This window comes from Cricetulus griseus, chromosome 2, assembly GCF_003668045.3.
Source record: "Cricetulus griseus strain 17A/GY chromosome 2, alternate assembly CriGri-PICRH-1.0, whole genome shotgun sequence".
Lineage (NCBI taxonomy): Eukaryota > Metazoa > Chordata > Mammalia > Rodentia > Cricetidae > Cricetulus > Cricetulus griseus.
In genome coordinates this window covers 296,442,024-296,463,430 of record NC_048595.1, presented here as the reverse complement: position 1 = coordinate 296,463,430, position 21,407 = coordinate 296,442,024, and the positions used below count along the sequence as shown (strand labels likewise).

General features: G+C 38.2%; 1 protein-coding gene across 1 annotated transcript in view; it reads right to left on the bottom strand.

The window, feature by feature from the left end:
• Positions 1 to 1,334: 1,334 nt before the first annotated feature.
• The window catches only part of Pcsk1 (proprotein convertase subtilisin/kexin type 1), a 54,560-nt gene continuing 34,487 nt past the window's right edge, over positions 1,335 to 21,407 (bottom strand). Inside the window, exons 10-14 of the mRNA XM_035438776.1 lie at positions 12,271 to 12,504; positions 11,126 to 11,283; positions 9,745 to 9,878; positions 6,261 to 6,422; positions 1,335 to 4,396 (exon numbers count right to left, since the gene is read on the bottom strand). Coding sequence (XP_035294667.1) covers positions 4,019 to 4,396; positions 6,261 to 6,422; positions 9,745 to 9,878; positions 11,126 to 11,283; positions 12,271 to 12,504 — 1,066 coding nt within the window. The 3' untranslated portion in view covers positions 1,335 to 4,018. The remainder of the gene's footprint in view (positions 4,397 to 6,260; positions 6,423 to 9,744; positions 9,879 to 11,125; positions 11,284 to 12,270; positions 12,505 to 21,407) is intronic.

Below are 21,407 nucleotides of genomic sequence, written 5' to 3'. Positions count from 1 at the left end.
TGATGGATAATAAGTTTCTAAAAGGTAAGGACCATATTTATATATCTCATTTCATTTTTACACAGAATTTTAATTTTATTGTAATGTTTATTTTAGAGAAACTTTACTTAAATTGCTAGCTATAGCTTGGAAGTGTCTTGGACTGGGGCAGGGGTGTATCTGTCTAATGAACCATCAGTTTGCATAGTACATACTTCTGTATTTTAAATTTTGTATTGTAATAATGTGTTCATACATTATTTGAATAGTTTATAAGATTAAATCATCCCTTAAAATTAGAAAATATCACCTTGGGTACAATAGTTTTCCCAAATGTTATGAGTATAACCAATCACTTTGTAATTGGATTAAGGCCTGCTTCACAGGAGAAAATATATGTATATGGCACTACAAAGATTCAGAGCCATTATGGAAGAGTGCTCCATCCTCTGAGACAGTGTCTTCTGGACATGACATGGCCACTGCACCTGTAAACTCACAGCCTTGGGAGTAAACCCGCTACTATTTTTTTGTTAAATAGACATAATAGTACCTTTAAATTCATATTCCTCTACGCAGTGCAGCTCTGAGCCATCATCAGAGAAGAGTTTTTGTGCAATGGATGGTGCTTAACACAGGAACTCACACTGTCTGGACTAGGAGGATGGAGCCTTGTTTGAACAGTCCCTCTGGAATACTTGAGGTGTTATTTTCCTTTAAATGACTGATCTCTTAGGAAAGGGGGGTTGGTTGTCAGGGAAACCCCATCTTCAGGGACAGAAGGGTCTGTTTCTGAGCTGTAGGATTTCGAGGGATGTGCAGTGCGAAGGAGAATGGAGACTGGAGGCTAGATCAAGGGACATCTTAGAAGAAGGGGCCACAGCTTGGCTGCTTTGCTTTGGCCTATAAACTGAATTGCCACAAAAGATTTCTCTGAGTCAGTAAGTCTTCTCAGTTTCACCTGTCTTTTCCCCTCTTCAACACCTCAGTTAAAGGCTCAGTCACACAGTGTGTTTGTGTTATCATGAACATGAAATCCTGGTTGGGTAGAAAAATGAAATGTGCCTATTCAAGTAGGTACTTATCTTGCTTCTAAGAAAGCCTGGCTTCCTAAAAATTAGTTAATCAACATTTTAATGTAAACTTCCTGTTTTCTAAAGTCCATTTGGAAAACATATTGTGGAAAATAGAGAACCTATTTTTGTTGGAAACATGAGCTTTCCCTTTTTGACTTAGTGAGGAACCATTTATTCTTCTTATTTATAAGTATATTTTACATATTCTGATTAATACATCAAGTGTGTAGTAGGAGTTCCATTAAGAATTCTAAGACCATGTTAGACTCAGTTGTACATTGCATTAGGACATTAGATAAACATAATTTTTAGTGTCACAACACATACATACATACGCACATATATACATATACTTTTATACATACATACAAACACATACATACATACATACTTTCCCATTCACAAAGGGACATGCCTTTCAAAAATATTTTATTGGATGAAACATTCTTATTCTCATGAAAGCTTTTTATTCTTTAATATAATTTATTATGCCTTTTAAAATTCTGTTTGATAAAAGCAGTGGTGCATTATAAATACCTGTAAAGAAAATATAGCTTAAAATTCCAAGGGGAATATTATATAATTATCATTTTTAACATTTTCACAAAAATCCACATAGGCACTAAGAAAGACTGACAAAAATATTTTATGTCTAGACAATATATACTCCAGGTTGGAAACATTCAAACATGGTATTGTCTAAATATTAAAGCTTATCCAGAGTGAACCTTTGGCTATAGCCCATGAGTTGGTTGGGGTTCTTACAGGGAAAAGATACTATTAGAAAGAGTTGAAGAAAATTTCCCTATGTTTAGTATAAGGACTAGGAAAGGATGGGGTTGACTTCCAACTCTTTCATTGTTTTAAATCACTAATTGCCAATTAGAGATATCCTCCTCCAGCTGAAATTTAATGTAAAACTCTTAAGTCTTTTCCTGTTTTAATGTGATAATTCCATTAAACCTCATAGCAAACACAGTGTTAAACCTTCAAGCACACGGCTACTGCAAACCTTCTAGACATCATAGGCAAGGCTCTGGAGAGAGCCTGGTATGTACAAAATCACATGAAGAAACAGCAGGTGAAATTTGTCATACCAACTACACTCAAAGCAAAAGCAAACGAACTGTCTTTCTGAACAGTTCAATGCTAGGACTTGCTGTAGGATGCTCACACTGTAGAAAATTTACAAACCGAAACTCAGTTGGAGAATGAAGGCATACAGTCAACTAGAGTCTATATTGGCATGTTAAAAGAAGGAAGCAGGGGTCTCCAGTTAATGAACAGTACAATGAATACCAGGTGTGCTCATATTAAAGAAAACTTGAGAGGTATTTTTAGGGCTCCAAGTACTCTTTTTACTTATAACTACAACAAACTAACTAGGTCATAGCAAACTCAATTATTAATGGCAGAGTGTGCCTGGAAGTAATTGTGGGAAATCCTTTTCTTAATGCATTTACACTTTATACAGATTCATTTAGTGTGGGAGTGGGCAAAATCACATGCATAGAAAGACAAAAATCACATTTTTTTCTATGAGGAGTCTGGATTAAATGAAAAGACAGAAATTGGAAGCAGGAGTACATGTGAAGAGGAGGAGGACAAGTGGAGACAGGCAGAAGACAGGTTAATGGGGGATGGACATTTTCCAAGTACATGAATACTTGTAGGAAAATGTCAAAATGAAACCTTATTTTTCTACATACTTTAATTTAAAATGGATAAAATGTTACTGAGTAGTAACAAATAAAGAGGCCATTGTCAAAAGGCCAGCCAGGGAAGTCCAGACTTAGAATCTTACTAGGGAGGTGTTACCTCTAGCTAGCTATTGCCATGATAGAAGATGGGTATGAAAATCAGATTTTATGTGAAATCTCACACTTTGAACAGCCCTTCACATTATCAAAACATCCTGCATAAGTTACAGGAAGGACAAATAAGACCTAAGTGCTGCCCATCTGTTTTCTGATTAGAACCATGGAAGCAATTTGGTAAGAATTTGAATACTATCCACTGAGATGGAAGAAGACCCTGTAGTGTCCAGAAATGAACACTCATTTACAGAGAACCAGGAGAGCCTGTCCTAAGAACACAACTTGTGAGAAATGTCTCATTCAATGTTTTCTCTGGTATTACATTGGTTCTCCATTGAGTGGCTGCTTGTTATTGAACAAAACTATGACTAGGAATTTGACAACCTCAAGCATAATTTTGTTCTGAGAAAATGGCATAAATTAGTTCTTTGAGTTTTGAGTTTGTGGCTCAGAAAGGAAACAGACAACATGTGAGGCAGAAAGGGAAACAGAAGGCCAGGCCATAGACAGCAGGAGTCACATTCATCTTTGGATCCACAGAGATCTCTTCATGGTACACCAATCAAGAAGAATATTCTATAACTGTCCTAGCTAATGTAAAATTTAAGATCTGTTTTGGATCTAAATAATGCATTTTATTCCGCCCCCTCTAAAACCATCAGATCAGCAGCCGCAGCATAAGTAACACATGGTGTAGAGAGGCCTAGAGTACGGACCTAGTTGTGAACTTTCATTTTCAAAGGACCCCATTGCAAAAATAGGGAACAAGATAAGCTGTAGACCCCCACCTTGGTAGATGACTTTTCCAAATTAAAACGCATTTCTCAGTCTTTTCCTGTTCTTGTGAGATATGAAATGGGGAGGCTGAAGGAGCCATTCCACTGGGTAAAGGGCTGCATGTCAACAGGGACTTTACAAAGACCTGCTCTACTCATATGATAGGGAAGACATTCTTAAACACTGAGACCCATTCAGAAAGTTGCCTTTCCTCTTGGAACTCACCCCAATGTATAGTTTGAGGAGAAAAAGCAAAAGTACCACAAAGGACATTATAAGCATAGGAATCAGTGACACAATTCCACACCCAGGAACATCTAAGGGGGAAGGAGGATGCATGGATATTTCCAACTTGGGACCACACCCTTATTAATTTTCCTCATTCAGAATGTCCACAAGAGCTTGCAGCAGCCTGTCATCTCTATGCTTATAAGGTTTTGTATTATAGAAAACATCAACATAGTCGCTGTACAGACTGTCCTCAGAGTCTTTGAGCTGGGAGGGTTTGTTTAGCTTTTCCAGGGCTTCATAGAAACTCTCATAAGGGATGCTGAGCTTTGCACCTGGAGACTTCTTTGGTGATTGCTTTGAAGGTGGGTTTTTGCTAAAAGCACTTTGTAGGAGCCATAGCACAGCCTCTGAAGGAGCCCCTTGTGCCAGCTTGTCCCTTCTGCCCTCCACACTGCTGCTGCTGGAGCTTTGGGGCACCAGAAGACTGTCATTCAGGCTCTTTTGTGTGGGCTGCTCCTGAAATATAAAATGTCATCAACAAAGGGAAAAAGCTCATTATTTACAGCAGGAAAGCGAGCTGCAGCCCTAACACGGGCCCACGACACTTGAGAAGCAATTTGGAGAGTAGAGAGAACACAAGGCTTCAGATTACATGGGTTTGTATTTCAGCACCTATTTTCCCCTTTAACGGTTTACCTTTGGCAGCTTTTTCCATCTCCCAGAATTCTAGCTATAAAGTAGAAATCACAATTCTTCCATGTCTGGTGATTTTGGAGTTTGAGACTATACAATTATGTATTCAATATGCTGTTTTCCTTCACTTTCAAGCCTGCTACAATCTAATCCATTTGGGGAAATGATATTAAATATTTAACTACTCGCTTGTAAAGCATAAGTTGGTTGTTGTGTACAAATGCCGTTGACTAGAGGACCCTCGCTTTGTTAGAAGCTGTTGGATTCTGAGAAGATCCTTAGGGAGAGAGATCTGAGAAGAGGCTCTTTGTCAACTATTATGGAAATACAGTTGTTCTCTAGGACTTTCCATGATACCAAAATCAATGGCTGCTCAATCCTTTGCATATAATGGAAGGTATTGGTAAATAACCTACACATCCTCCAGAATACACTATCTTCTCTAGCTGATTTGTAATACTTAATACAATGCTAAGACTTGTTAGACTGCATTATTGGAGGTAATAGATACAGGAAAGTAAGTCTATACATGTTCAGTACAGAGGCAGTTGGTTCAAAGGTTTTTTGATCCATACATGGTTGACAACAAGAATCTAGACCCCACTCTATGAAGGACTGATCATATTTCAATATTTTAACACGGAAAAGTCCTGTTTATATTTTGAAAGGAATCTTGGAGAAACACTCACAGTGTGAACTCTCCTCAGTTACTGTGGAGAACTTGCTCCTGGATTCTGCTTAGTAGAATAAAAACAGGGCCAGAACCCTAGATGAGGCTTCCTCAAAGTTAGTTTATAAATTCCTCATGTAAATGTCATGCCTCGAAACCTTCTAAAACATCGAGCAGAGAGACCTATTTAGGACAGCACATCCAGAGATCCTAAAACCCTTCCTACAGCAGAAGCACTATGTTAGATGCTGGTCATGTAGGGAAACAGATGCAGTTTCTTCATGCTTTCTAAAAAGGGCAAAGCCCTGAACCCAGGATAACATTGGCTACCCTCTGAAATTTTCTGAGAGAAATTGTGATTTCATAACTCTTTATGATGACACGGCATGTCAGCTGAGTGCCAATTTACTAAAGAGAAATTAGCAAAGAGAAACTTACATGTTTTGACTGCCTAAATTTGGTCTCCTTTCTTTAAATATTTTTTGTCTAGGTTACACAGATTATAGTTAAAATGAAATAAGATTGAACATTCTTTTTTAAATTTATATTTTGGTTTTTCAAGACAGGGTTTCTCTGTGTAGCTCTGGCCACCCTGGAACTTGCTCTGTAGACCACACTGTCCTTGAACTCAGAGATTTGCCTCCTGAATACTGGGATTAAAGGTGTGCATCACCACCACTCAGCTAAGATTGAATAATTACACTGCAATATAATACTACACAATATGCCATAATAGGTATATGTAACATGTAAACCACAGCTTGATTTGCAATATGCTGTCATACATGAATAAAATTCATGTTACAGAATTTAATGTTCATCAACTTTAATAAACTCTAGATTTAAGAACAAAAGAAACAACAAGGATTCATCCAGTTGGAAAATTTTTTTCTCTCCCAAGCCTTTTTCTCTATGCATACATGAATTCTTCCCTTCCTAAAAATTAGATGCATCTTTACTCACTCATTGTTTACTACTGTTCAAGGGAGAACATGCCAAGAACAGAGCTACACAGACCTCCACGACATTCACCATCTTCTCTACTCCTCTCCTGTCATTCTGGACAGTGTTGTAGGACGTGTACACACGGGGCTGCTTCATGTGCTCTGGCTGAGAAGAGGTCCCATGCAAAATCAGCTTCCAGTTCACAATCCTGCCTTCGTTTTGCATTCTTCCAGACTGGCAAAAACAGGTATATGTGTCTTTTAGTTTGTGTTTCAAATATAAAACAAACTCATTTAGATTGCCAAAACAATCTTATAGCTAAAATCTAATTTTAAGGTGTTGTGCATTTCATGTTCAAAGATCTATTTTGAAAGGAACCACTTATAAAAACTGATACTATGTAAGTACAACATTTTAAAAAGCTGATTTATTACCTCACACTCAAGTATCTAATTGTAAAAGTACAGTTCCCTGGTAAATCCATTTTGTCACATTTGTTCTGTTCTTCACAAGCTAATTGTCTCTGAAGCATCTGTGAGTCAAATATCTAAAACAGTATGGGTCAGATTGTATAGACTTGACATGAAGTGGATCCATCTTGGTAAATAGAGTAACTTTGTTTCTGAAAGCTGAAACTGAGCTAAAGAATTGAGGAGAGGCTGGAAATGTGGCTTGGTGATTAAGAACATGGGCTTCTCTTCCAGAGGATCTGGATTTAGTTCAGCACCCACTCGGCAGTTCATAACCCTCTGTAACTCTAATTCTGGGGGATCCATCATCCTCTTTTGGCCAACTTGTATACCAGACAGGAATGTGGTATACACACATACATACATACATACATACATACATACATACATACAGGCAGGCAGCACACATACACATACAATCTTTCTTTTTAAGAAGTGAGTACAAGTTCAAGAATGGGACTAATAAGTAAAAATACTACTCTCTTCCTATTAGAACATAACACACTAAGTCTTCATTTTCTAAACTATGATTGATTGATTCTGTGTATATATGTATGCGCATTCACAGTTGTGACAAAGAACATGTATGGAGGTCACATGTGTGAGCTGATTCTCTTCTTCAACAATGTGTCCAGGGATCAAACTCAAAGAGTCAGCCTCAGCTTGATGGAAAATGTCTTTAACTACTGAGCCATCTTGCTAGTCCTGTCTCAAAGATCTATAGAAGAAAGCTATTCTCAGAGAAATGGTAGAAAATATATAATTTGCATTAATTGGCATCTTTAGAAGTTTAAACTGACTTATCTTTGAAAATTATCTAAGCTAAGAGATCTGCACTGCTGGTCCTTACACCTTTCTCTCAGAACTCAAAGATAGAATCATCCATTTACATCTGACCTTCAGAGAAAGCAGGAGAGTGGTCCAGGAACAAAGAATTCAGCTATTTGGTTTCACATCAGATACAGCCCTGCCATATCATCCTGTGTACTTTAAGGCATGTCAAAGAGTGTTAGCACAGATTTATTATCCAAAATGCTGGGAACCAGAAGTATTTGAGATTTCCAAATCTTTCTGGGCTTAAAGTGTTTATACAGGATTTACCAGTTGAATTTCCCAGTTCTACAAACAAAGTCTGTAATGCTCTAAGATTGTTATGCTTTTGAGTATTATTTGAGCTTTAGAAATAATTTTTTTTGAGAATTGTAGTACATTTTTTGTTATTAAAAGTAGAAGAAAGATATTAAATACAATGTCTTGCTTAACCTGAAACAGGAAGCTGTTACTCAATGAGAGCAGCAGAAGAGCTATAAGGGTGCTATCTTTGACTCCAGCAAGGTATCATAGCAAAGGTGCCCTTACACCTGGCTGTCTCTGTGATAACACATAATTCTAATCGGCATACCTTTTCTCCTCCCTTACAGCATGACTGAGTTTAGCAGTTTCTTATAATTATTGTCTATAAGTGGTCAGGGCAAACTTAAACTTTTATCTTTTCTCTTCTAGGAAGTGGACAGGTCAAGATCATTAGGACTGTTGAGGGCTGTGGAAGTATACAGCAGGTGATAACTAGTGTTCAGATGTCAACCCAACAAATAAGTGATTCCCTGTTGGAGGAGAATCCCATCTGGGCAAGGCCTATAGAAACATGGACTCGGGAAGCTGTTGCTCTTGTCTGTAGTTTCACATGTGCAAAAGCAGCTTTGGTGTCTCCCCAATCCCTGCATTGTAGTGTGTAATCTCCTGTGGTGTATATATGTGATCTCATAATTATATCTCAATCTTATGGGCACATATATCTGTGGATTATCAGGAAGATGAATTCTCATGAACTGTATGATTTTGATATGTAGAAAATATGCTAGGATATATTTCATAACTAGATCTATTGTCCCACAAAGACTATAAGACACTTAAAAGCCTGCTTTGTTCCTTTTACTCAAACTAACACAAGAACATAATTTCTCCTGTCTAAGACAACAATTCACACAATTAGCTCATTTTTACCTCAGAGCAAGTTCAAACCAGACTGAAGGGTTTTGTAAATAGACCATATGTTTAAAACTTTACATTCATGCACAAGGTCAGAGTTGCAGGTGTCTAACCCAGGTTATTAACACAAAGCAACCTAAAAATAATAATTACAATTCTTTGCTTGGCAAGTGTCATTGATAAAAGACCTATGTCTCACAGTTTGTCTCACTAGGCACTGTGTCCCCACTCTCTCATCACAGTCTTAAACCAGAAACCTTGAAACTTTGCATTGCAATGGTAAAGTGATGGGAAATGTACGGTGCATGTTTATTTTATTGATTGTTAAATGAAATACTGTTTGGCCAATGACAAGGATTCCTCATCTGTTAGCTCAGTCTTGATTATCATAAATCTATATATATTATAAGAATTATTGGATGCTTTATTGGCATCCCTCCTTGCCAGTGGATCACATTGTGCCACTGGAGCAGGAGCAGAGGCGAAAAGAGGGGCCCTTCCTGTTTCTCCTTTGCTTAAATATGAGTCTCCTTGCTATGTCACTTCCTGCCTGAATCACCACTTCTCTACTACATTTCCCAGAATCCTCTTTAACTTCTAGTCCCGTCTAACTTGCTGTCTCATTGGCCAAACAGTATTTTATTTAACAATCAATAAGATAAACATACACAGTACATTCCCCATCAGTAAAGGACTCTGCCCTTATCACTCACCCAAATTAATGTGCTCCATGTAACTCTTACAGTTTATTTTTATTATTGCTTCAAGCCTCCTATAAAAAGTGTATTTAGGCTAGATGAACAAGAAGCTAGGGAGGATTGAAACAAAGGAAAACTAGAAGCTGCAGAGGGAGAATTAGAGCCAAGAGAAGAATAGAGACCATGACATGGGTGAGTTATTCTGTAACTCCTCAGATTAGAAATTTTCTAAGTTCTATTCACCATGCTGTGGCCTCTGACCTGAACCCTGGATGTAGTTTTGAGCAGGACTCAAAAGCTACCAATATAGGACCTAACTAGTGATGCCATCAACATTTTAAAATACTTCAAAGTATTTGAAAATGAGCTTGGTTTCTTTGTCTTCTTATTCATGCTTACCAGATCTGTAATTTTCAATGTCCAGGTGCCTACAGGATTCTCTCCCCATGTGTGAACAGACATGAAGTCCCAATTCTTAAAGCCATTGGGGGATGTATCCCGCTCCCTCTCAGCCAACAGTACGGTGCTGGTTCCTAATTTCATACAACAAACATAAGTCAGTGAATATCCTAACCTTACAGACTGATAATAGGATTCACTCTAGCATTTAGAAACTGGGAATGAAAGGTGGGATTAAGTCAACTATAGTCTGTCAATGGGATGGTATAGGAATCTTAGTAGTATTTCAGGCAAACCCCAAGGCATCTAGAAAATACAACTCTCAGTAGAGCTTACTCCAAGCTCCAAGACTTCATATGCTGGAAAGATCATAGAGTCACCCAGCTCATCTTTCCTTGTTTATAGTCTATGGAAACTGAAATTATTCGACTGAATCTTATCAGAATACTTTGTAGGAAGCTTTTAATTATATTTTTATTTATTTACTTGTGTGTAATGTGTGTGTGTGTGTGTGTGTGTGTGTGTGTGTGTGTGTGTGTGTGTGGGGTGCTTATGTATATATGTCTGTGAACCATGGTACATGTGTGGAGTTCAGAGGACAACTTATAGGAGTCAGTTCTTGCCTTCTATCACATGGATTTCAGGGATGGAGCTCCAGCCATCAGGGTTAGTGGCCAGGATCTTTGCCTGTTGCCTCTCTCACAGCCCACCAACATACTTAAATATACAGGGACAACTTTTGGTTGGCTTGTGGTTTATGGCTCAACAGTCCTTAACTCATCTTCACTAGGACTCTGTCAGGAATAAGGTACAGTCTACATTATCATATATTCTTATTCATATCTCTGTGAATATTTAATTATTATTCTCAACTTTATGGGTCACAATTCCCAATTTTTCAATTGATTCCTTTTTTTTTTTTTGGTTTTTTTGAGACAGGGTTTCTCTGTGTAGCTTTGGAGCTTATCCTGGCACTCGCTCTGGAGACCAGGCTGGCCTCGAACTCACAGAGATCCCCCTGCCTCTGCCTCCCAAGTGCTGGGATTAAAGGTGTGTGCCACCAGCGCCCAGCTCAATTGATTCCTTCAATGACCCAGACATACCTATAAGTTCTGATAAAAAAAAAAATCACTGTCATGTAAGAGAAGTGAATGTTCTGTCTTTGTCCTAGGGAAATGAGCATAGATTGAAAGCAGGTGACTTCAGAAAAGCTTATTAATTAGCATACTTGAGCAGGTCGTACTCTTTGTCTCTCTAGGGTCCAGTGATAATGAGCAGGAAGAAGAACTCTATTATCAACAAAATGATCATGTTTTAAAGAATTGTAAATGCCTATAAGGAGACTTAGTTCTATAACCATTGCTTGGTTGTTGAAGGTTACCAGCGGCAGAAGTGAGTGTGACATGAAGGTCTCCTCTACGAGAATATTCAATTGTTGCTTCAAATTGCACATGTTCCAGGGACTTGATAGCATTTTCTTGTCCTTCACAAGCTCTTGTTGGGATTTCAACAGTCACTTCTCCATTAGCTTTCAGGGCTCTACATACATTAGAGAAGCACGTTAAAGAAAATGTATCTCTCCAGGCTTCCTTCTGTTTGTTTGAGACAGTTGCACAGGTGTATGTATGCCTTGACCAGATAATCAGCAAGGCTTATTATTGTTATATAATTATCTGAATTAGAGTTCAGCTCAGAATTATCTATAAATGAATTTAATGCATAAGAAAATGGTAATAAATACAAATATATAGATACGATGCTATTGCAGTACAATCAAATTCAGACAGGTTTGTTTTCCATCCAACAAAAGTGGTCCATGACAAAGATTTCAATAAGATCCTCATAAAAATATAATTTTGTGTATAAGGCCTTCCCAAGGAATGCTCCCAGGCTTTCCAGGCTCTGGAACTTTGTGTGAGTGGTATTTTATTATCATTATGGTCACCTTGATAAAAAACAAAACAAACAAACAAAAAAAACCAATAACAAAAAAAAAAAAACATTGCAGTCATTGTTCTGCTTCCGTGACCACACATTGAGTCAGAGGTAATCCATGAAGGCCCCTACTTGGAAGAAAATCCATCCATGACATTGAACTGCAGTATGAAGTAGGGCTACTTTGGAAAGAAACTTTGGAGAATACTAGTAGGCAAGTATTGGATTCCATCAATGCTAAAATGCATTTAAAACAAACTTCTTTTTGAGAAAGGATCTCAAAACTAATTGTTGATTGGTCTTGGTTTCAGGATGTTTTGTCTTAATGTTATATAAAATAGTGGTACATCTGAAGCTTAATGCTACATGGTAGGTAGTCTACAAGAAGCAAACACAAATATGTTAACCTGACTAGCAGATCTTTGTTTTTTTTTCATGACTCCCCAGAGGGACACAGATAAAGTGAACACTGTTAAGCTCCATCCTCATGTATTTCATAAGACCAAGGGTATGGGAAAAACTTAAGTGACAACAACTTAATAAGACCGTGCTTTGGGGATATAGTTGTTTGAAATTCTTGGAGCTACTTACCTAGGCTCAAAGTTATTGTCTTTTACAACACATTCTTTCTTCTCAGGCACAGTTCTCCAGGTCCTAGGATCAGCCAGATCCACCAGAGCTTTGGCATTTAGCAAACCAAATCCAAATCGACTGTTCACCATTAAGCCTGCACCATTCTTTTTCCAACCTGGGTTATTAGCCAATGGATCATACTCAGAGGTCCAGACAACCAGATGCTGCATATCTCGCCAAGAGAGGTTTGGACTAGAGAGAAAGTGACCCCAAGTATCTTTTAGGGACAAAATGAAGTATTCTTATAAAATCAAGTGCTAAAAATGAGCATCTCCTTTTAGGGATTATTAAGTGCCTGTTGTAAATATATATTCCATTACTTAATGTTATTTTATTTAGAACTTACAATACAATACAATACTAAAAATTATCATCTACAGCATGTAAGTTAAACATTTACTATCAGTAAAATTCAATCTCAAGCACTGTTGAGGTGTGAAATATTGTTCCCAACTCTAGTTATTTATATTTATCTAAAGCCATTTTTGGGGGCTTGTTTGTTTTTACATAATTTTTATTGATTCTTTGGGAATTTCACATTCTGTACCCCAATTCTGCTCATTTCTCAGTCCCTTTGTCTCTTTCTCTCACCCCTGTAGCATCCCCCCAAAAGAAAATTTAAAAACATTAATTTAAAACAAAATGAAATGAATAAACAAACAAAATTCCCACTACACTCCATTTTCCCCACCTTTTCAACACTTCTTCATTCATCTTAGTGCCATTGGGAGCTGTGGTGTGTCATGCAGTGTATCCTTTTGTACACTCAGCTTCACTGTTCATTACAACAAGTTGTTGGTCTGGTTCAAGACCTCTCTCACATCATCATCACTGGACCCTCACTGAAAGTCTACTCAGACATCCTCCTGTTGCCACAAGTCATAGAGACCTTGTGGCTATTGGTTCTGTAGGATCAGTCCCTTCACACACTTACACCCTTGTAGGTCATAGATAGGGTCAATGTTGGAGTGAGCCAGGTTAAAGCCCTGGATGTGGATCTGGGTGGTAGCTAATTTGGTTGGTCTGGGCCATTGGGACCTCCCCCTTAAGATGAAGGACAGAACCAGCTCTCCTAGGCTCTGCCATGCAGGCCAGCTCTCCCATACCTGTAGTAAGGGGTGGATGGCTCTCCAGTGAGGGGTGGGGCTAGCCCTTGTGCTGCAGTGGTCAGTGAAGGACAGGGCCAGATCTTCCAGAGCTAGCAAATGATGGATCCATCTCAGCACTGTCCTCAGGCTTCAACACCCATGGCCTTCTGTGGTAACATGGGCCATGGAAATCAACAAAGACCCTGCTGTACCAGGACTACAGACCCACAAGGCCCTTGGCAACAGCTTGGACCTGGATGTTATCATGGCCCCTGTGGCAGCAAAGGCTACCCAGATCAGTATGACCCTGATGACAGCATGACTCTCGGACACTAACATAATCTCAGATGGCTGACCAGACCCTGGGTGTCTGCACAGCCCTTGGTGGTATGAGGAGGAGTCATGGATTATTTTTATTTTGAATTTAATTTATTTATTCACATAATATGACTTTCTTTGTGTCTCTAGTTCTGTTTATGGAATGCCTTAACACCTTAAGCCTTGCTTTTGTCATGGGAAGAATCAGATTTGAAAAACTGGGGCTTGAAACTTACTAAACTTGTCGTTTTTTAAATGTAGTCAGAGCTCCATATTCCTGGGTTCCACATACTTAGGATTTAACCAAACATGGATCCAAAAATATTTCAAAAGAAAACCTTTTTACTTGTACTGATATATATGTATATATATATATATATGTATATATATATATATATATGTTCCCTTTTTTACCATTCCTTAAAAAGTGCAGTATAACATAGGATTTACATTGTATTAGGTATTATAAGTAATTTGAAAATTACTTGAAACATATGACACATGCATATGTTGTTTACAATAACTATACCATTTCATACAAGAGACTTGAACTTTATAAAACCCGATTCTTGGCAGATATTGAGGGATGACAAGAAATTCATGAGATTACTCTTGAAAGGTATTGTGCTAAATATTATTAGAATATTCAAGGGGGTGGTTCTAGTTCTTAAGAAATTTATAGTACAGTTAAAAAAACCTTTTATATAACTATGTATGTTGAATGTTGCATTTATAACTTAATGTACTATGAAAGCCTGGAGAATGTCTTTTCTGGGAAGACATATATGAGGTAAATTTTGAAGGGTTCATAGAGCTTCTAAAAGGGAGTCCATGGCAACCAGAGCAGCAGCAGCATGATGTGGGAGCACAGCTGGCCACATCACAGTCTGTATGCCAGGGCAGGGAAGAGGCAATGAAGAGAACTAAGCCAGAACTGAAAATGCTGAATGCCACAGAGTGAGCTTCGATTTTACCATTTGGGCAGTGGGAATTGTTCTGGATTTTTGCTGAAGAAAATGGTAAACTTTGAAGTTTCAGTAAAATTAATTTAAAAACAACATGTGTAAGTTGGAGACTCAAAGTATTACAATAGGTAGAGGCCTTCCTTGACTACCCTACTGAGGCTCCCAACCCCTGCAACATGCTCCTGGAGCTCACATCCTGCTCTGATGTTTCTCTTTTCTCCATATTATTACATACTGGTCAACCCATTTGTTTTGTGTCTTATTTTCTGCTGCTCTAGCTGGAATTTAGCCACAAGGAATGAGAACTTATTACCTTATTCCCAGACGCTTAGCAAACACACAGAAGAATGCCAGGCACTGGAGTATTCAAGAGTAAATGGGAATGGCAAGCAAGTAGGACCACCTTACATCACACCTGTTGATCTGAATGCTATCCCCAGCATGGTGGAAGAAGAGAGAACTGACTCCTGCAAGGTGTCCTTTGACCTCAACATGTTTGTGCTCTGTGACACATACATCTACCAAATGAATGTAATAAAATATTTAAGCTACACACATAAAGTCTCCCCAGCATGACTACTTTACATGAGCTACACAAGGACAAAAATAATAGACATATCAAAGTGGACCAATGAAAATCTATGAGGCCTCAATCCTACACAAAAAGCTACAGACACCCAATGAATACTGAGAGAAGGAAAAAATAGTCTTCCTGGAAAAAGTACAATTGCCTTGAAAACATGCATACAAGTGACATTATATAATTAAAAAAGAGGTCATGAATTTGAAAGAGTAATGAGGGTGTATGGGAAGATTTTGAGGGAGAAAAAGAAAGGAGAAAATCATGTAACCATACTATAATAAAAAATAATAAAGACGAGTATTGTAAATAATGCCAGTGAATAAAAAGTTGCCTATGTTAAATATTCTGATATAATTTTGAAGCTTACTGCTGTTAGTCATTAGACTGTTTCAAGACCTTAAGTATTTCATTGTTTTGTGAGCTGTGTTGTTTCCCTCTTGTGAAATCAAGCATTATTTAATAAATAATGCATATTTCTCAAAGGTTCTTTCTTACCATGAGGCTGAAGAATCATGGAAATCTGACTCAATTTGCTGCTTTCTCCCCAGAGCCAATAATGTATCAGTTAATCAATACCCTGGGTACTGTTTAAAGACTTGTGTATGATCTCCCAGGCATAACCATTTGGAATTAGGAAGGCTTTCATTGATGAGACTTCTAACAAAAGCTACCTATGTTTGAACCAGCCCTGGTCCAGAGCCATTGTACTGTGGCCTTTGAAGTTGCAGTCAAGTCTTTAGCTCCCTGACCTCTTCTGAACTTTTCTCAAGTACATTCTTAGCCTGCCCACCCCATTCCCTCACACCCCAGCCCCTGCCAGGGCAAATTCCTTTATTCTAAAGTCTCTCTGTAGGAGACTTGCTTCAAAGTCTTCTTGAGGTACTTCTGTCAAGATTTCCTTATGGAAGATAATGTATAAACCCTAAAGGCACTTTTCCAATTTTATCCTCTATTAAGCAGTTATTATTTACAAGTGCAGTAATACATACATAACTGCAAGGTTCATAAAACTGCTGAGATCTGTCATTTGGGCTCTCAGAAATGAGACAAGCCCCATGTCTATGCTGGTGGTTATCACTGGATGATTAAAGGCTTAACTCTCATTTTGACTTGTTGCTTTAATGGGCTACCCCAATAACTGAAAGTTCCACTCATTCTCACTCAGCTGACCTGCATTCTTGCCAGATATATTGTGAAATTCCAAAGCAACTGGTGGAAACTTGAAAAAGACTCCAGTCTAGTGATTCCCGGTGAATCCCAGATCACATGCAGTATAATCACATAGTGGACTGATAAGTAATGAAAATTTCTGAGATATGTCCAACTCTACTAGTATAGGTAGGGTGGGATTTTATATTTTTAAGTCAATCTGGTTTTGTATTGCACCAAAACTAACAGGAATTGGTAGGAATATTATTATAATCATATGAGCAGTTAAGCAAATTACAAGACACTTTCAATCATGGCATCAATGTAGGGAGCAATATAAAAAAACACATGAAACTGTTTAATGCTCTGGTGAATGGTTCAACCACCGAAGTCTGGCTCCTTTCTTTGTCTGGGCTTGAGTCATCTCATCTATCATAAGAGAAAGTTGGATGTGACAATCTCTAGAATGCCTTACTACTCAGAACTTCTGTCTATTTAACATTAGAATTACATCTCTGTACCTATTGTTTTGTGGCCCTCACACATTCAGGAATCATTAGCCAGTTGATCAGAAAAGGCTGTGTTCTCAAGGTACAAACAATGACTTCTGTCCCTAAAGCACATTATTAAAGTGTTTGTTTTATACCAGTCTTTAAAATAAGGTGTCCTAAGTAAAAGCCTCCTATCAAGGTGGTCAATGGGCAATGGACAAGTTTCCCATTTGGTTGATCTGTGTAAGAGGGATGAAGATGGAGACTAAGGGCTTAAGAAATGATGGTGTGGGATCACATTCAAGGTATACATTTTTTTTTCACATTTCTATGACAGAGCATTTATTTGCAGTACTTTCTGTATTTTCAAATTTATATATAACTTTTGGGAAACATCTAAGGAAGTTCACTGTCAGCAATTAGGAAAATTAAGTCTTCTTTCTTTCTTAACAACTATTTTGCAGTTGTGTGCTTACATTTTGTAAATGAAAAGGAGCTGCTAACAGTAGACCAATTCCTGACAGCCTTCCTTTGTTAATTAGTGCATACCAACATCTGCATTAATTAAAAACGACAAGCCTGCATTGTGTTACTAAGCAGAGAAATGTTATTGAAAATACGAGTTACAGAAGTAAACACTGAATTAAGCATTCCATTAATTAGAAGAGATACAGATAAAAAAAAGTCTGGGTACAAAATCACCAGTGAAAATTCTTGGGTTACCTGGTTTAGTATCTACCTGGTTCAGCCTCTAACTGCACTTACTTGAGTTCAGATATTGAAGAGTTTCTAACTTGAACTTTCAAAGGGAATTGTATGAATTTTATGGGGGTTTGTTCCCCTGAAGACTTTGTACAATAGTGATGGTTTATTTCTGATTCTCTTGACTTTAAAAGTTTGGGGGAGGGTCTACATTCCTGGGTCAAGGAAGAAATAAAAAAAAAAAGAAATTAAAGACTTCCTAGAATTTAATGATAATGAAGACACAACATACCCAAACCTATGGGACACTTTGGAAGCAGTGCTAAGAGGAAAACAGGGCTTCTAAGACAGACACTTTACAATCTGAGTCCTTAGCAATGGAATCTGGTAAAGTGCTTGGAAAACAACTGCCCCAGGGATACTGTATTCAAGAATTACTGCCTAGGGAAGAAAAGTATTACTTTGTAGATTATCTCAGCCAGAATGTTTCTTTCTCCTTCCCTTTGTTCTTTCCTGTCTCCTAGAGGTACAGTAAGAAATCTGTGACTGCAGCCTTTTATGGGGAACTAGATATTTTTTTACCTCAGTCTTCTTTATTTGGTGGGATGATTGCCTTCCATTCAACACTCCATGTCAGAGCTGTTAGGGGTCAGCATAGGGTGGCATCATTTCAGGGCAGACAGGTCTGAATTTGTATCTTTTTTTGGTGAGATAATGCTCACACATTTAGAATTAACATTGTATGTGAAAGTTTAGCACAGTGTCTGGCCCACGGTATGAACATGATAAGCACCAAATGTCATTCTTGACAAGTTTCATCAAAGGTAATCCAGTCTCCCTGGGTGTTCCTTAGGTGATAATAATTGTTTGAATGATTCAGTCTGGAATGACTAGGTCCATGCTTGTGTTCCTGTCTAGACATTCTAGCATTCGGATTTTCTGATATATAGTCTTGATTAGGTCATTGAATGCGATGCAGAAAGCCATGCAATTGAGAACAGACAACTCAACAAATGCTGTATACTTTAGTAGGATGGATATAAATGTTTAGACACATCAAATTCATTGTATTGGTAACTAGAATCAAAATTAGGGAAATTAAAGTCTTATACTCTATACCTGGAAGATTATAAACTATTAATGTTTTAATTATGAATATGATGAGGATATTCTAGAACCCAAAATCCAGTCCCCAGAAAATTTCATATATACACGTTAAGTAATTCTGCATTTAGGAGCAAAGAAATTCAGACTGCTTGTTAACTGGCCATGTATTTCACAGCAAAATTGCTTCTCCTTTAGATAAAGCCTACTACAGACAAACAAGATTAATTAGGCTACATCATTCTTAAATAATTTTCCTCCTGTGAAGGTTTGAAGGTTCAGAAACTTTAAAATCTCCCATCACCATTTACAATAGCCACAAATAACATAAAATATTATGGGGTAACTCTAGCCAAACAGATGAAAGACCTGTATGACAAGAAATTAAAGAAGGGACCAGAAAATTGAAAGATCTCCCATGCTCTTGGATAGGTAGGATCAACATAGCAAAAATGGCAACCTTACCAAAAGCAATCTATAGATTCAATTCAATCTCTTTCAAAATCCCAGCACAATACTCCACAGACCTTGAAAGGAAAATACTCAACTTTATATGGAAAAACAAAAGACCCAGGATAGCCAAAGCAACCCTGTACAATAAAAGAACTTCAGGAGGCATCACCATCTCTGACTTCAAGCTCTATTATAGAGCTATAGTAATGAAAACAGCTTGGTATTGGCATAAAAACAGACAAGTAGAACAATGGAATCGAATTGAAGACCCTGATATTAACCTAGTCACCTATAAACAACTGATTTTTGACAAAGAAGCCAAAAACTATATAATGGAAAAAAAAAAGAAAGCATCTTCAACAAATGGTGCTGGCATAACTTGATATGGACATGTAGAAGATTGCAGATAGATCCATATCTATCGCCATGCACAAAACTTAAGTCCAAATAGATCAAAGACCTCAACATAAATCCAACCACACTGAATCTATTAGAAGAGAAAGTGGGAGGTACCCTTGAACAAAGTAGTAGAGACTGCTTCCTGAACATAACACCAGTAGCAAAAACACTGAGATTGACAATTAATAAATGGGACCTCCTGAAACTGAGAAGCTTCTATAAGGCAAAGGATACAGTCTACAAGACAAAACAGCAGCCCACAGAATGGGAAAAGATCTTCACCAACCCAACATCAGACAGAGGGCTGATCTCCAAAATATACAAAGAACTCAAGAATCTAGTCAACAAAACACCAAATAATTCAATTAAAAAGTGGTGTACAGAACTAAATAGAGAATTCTAAATAGAGGAATCTAAAATGGCTGAATGACACTAAAAAAAAACGGGTCAACATCCTTAGCCATCAGGGAAATGCAAATCAAAACAACTCTGAGATATCATTTTACTCCTGTCAGAGTGGATAAAATAAAAAACACCAAGACAGTTTATGCTGGAGAGGATGTGGAGAAAGGGGAACACTTCTCCATTGCTGGTGGGAGTGCAAACTTGTACAGCCACTTTGGAAATCAGTATGGCAGTTTCACGGGAAAATGGGAACCAGTCTCCCTCAAGAAGCAGCAGTTCCACTCTTAGGCATATACCCAAAGGATGTACGTTCATACCGCAAGGACATCTGTTCAACTATGTTCATAGCAGCATTATTTGTAATAACCAGAACCTAGAAGCAACTTAGATGCCCCTCAACCAAAGAATTGATAGAGAAAATTGGTACTCAGTAGATAAAAAGCAATGGAATCTTGAAATGTGCAGGCAAATTGATAGAAGTAGAAGAAACCATCTTAAGTGAAGTAACGCAGTCAGAGAAAGACAAACGTGGTAAGTACTCACTGAAATATTAATATTAGACATAAAGAAAAGGATTAGTAGCCTACAATCCAGAACTCCAGAGAAGCTAGGAAACAAGGAGGACTGTAAGAGAGACATACAATGTCCCCAGTGAAGTAGAAAGGGACAAGAACCCCTGAACAAATTGAGAGCATGGGGGGGGGAGAAAAAGGAGGGTAGAAGAGAAGGGGTGAGGAGAACATGAGGGATCAGGAAGACTGAGTGGGAAGAGGAATAGAGGAGAGCAAGAAAAGAGACACATCAATAGAGGGAGCCACTATAGGTTTAAAGAGAAATCTGGCACTAGGGAATTGAACAGAAATTCACAAAGATGACTCCAACTAGGAACCTAAGCAATAGTGGAGAGGCTACCTTAAATGCCCTTCCCTTATAATGAGAATGAAGACTACCTTATATGTCATCCTAGAGCCTTCATCCAGTAGCTGATAGAAGCAGAAGCAGACATCCACAGCTAAGCACTGAGTCAAACTCCTGGAATCCAGTTGCAGAGAGGGAGGAGTGAGGAACAAGGGATCAAGACCACTCTGTGAAAACCCACAGGAAGAGCTGAGCTGGTAGGAACTCATGGACCCCACTCTGACAGCTGGGGAACCAACATAGGACCAAACCAGGCCCCCTGAATGTGGGTGTCATCTAGGAGCACTGGGCACTCTATTGGGCCTCTTGCAGTGGAACCAGGATGTATCCCTAATGCAGGAATGGACTTTGGGAGCCCATTTCTCATGGAGGGATACTCTCTTAGCCTAGATATACAGGGGAGGACCTAGGCCCTATACCAAATGACTTGACAGATTTTTATGATCCCTCATGGAAGACCTCACCCTCCCTGGGGAGTGGATGGGGGTGGGATTGGGGGGTTGGTGGGAGGATGAGAGGG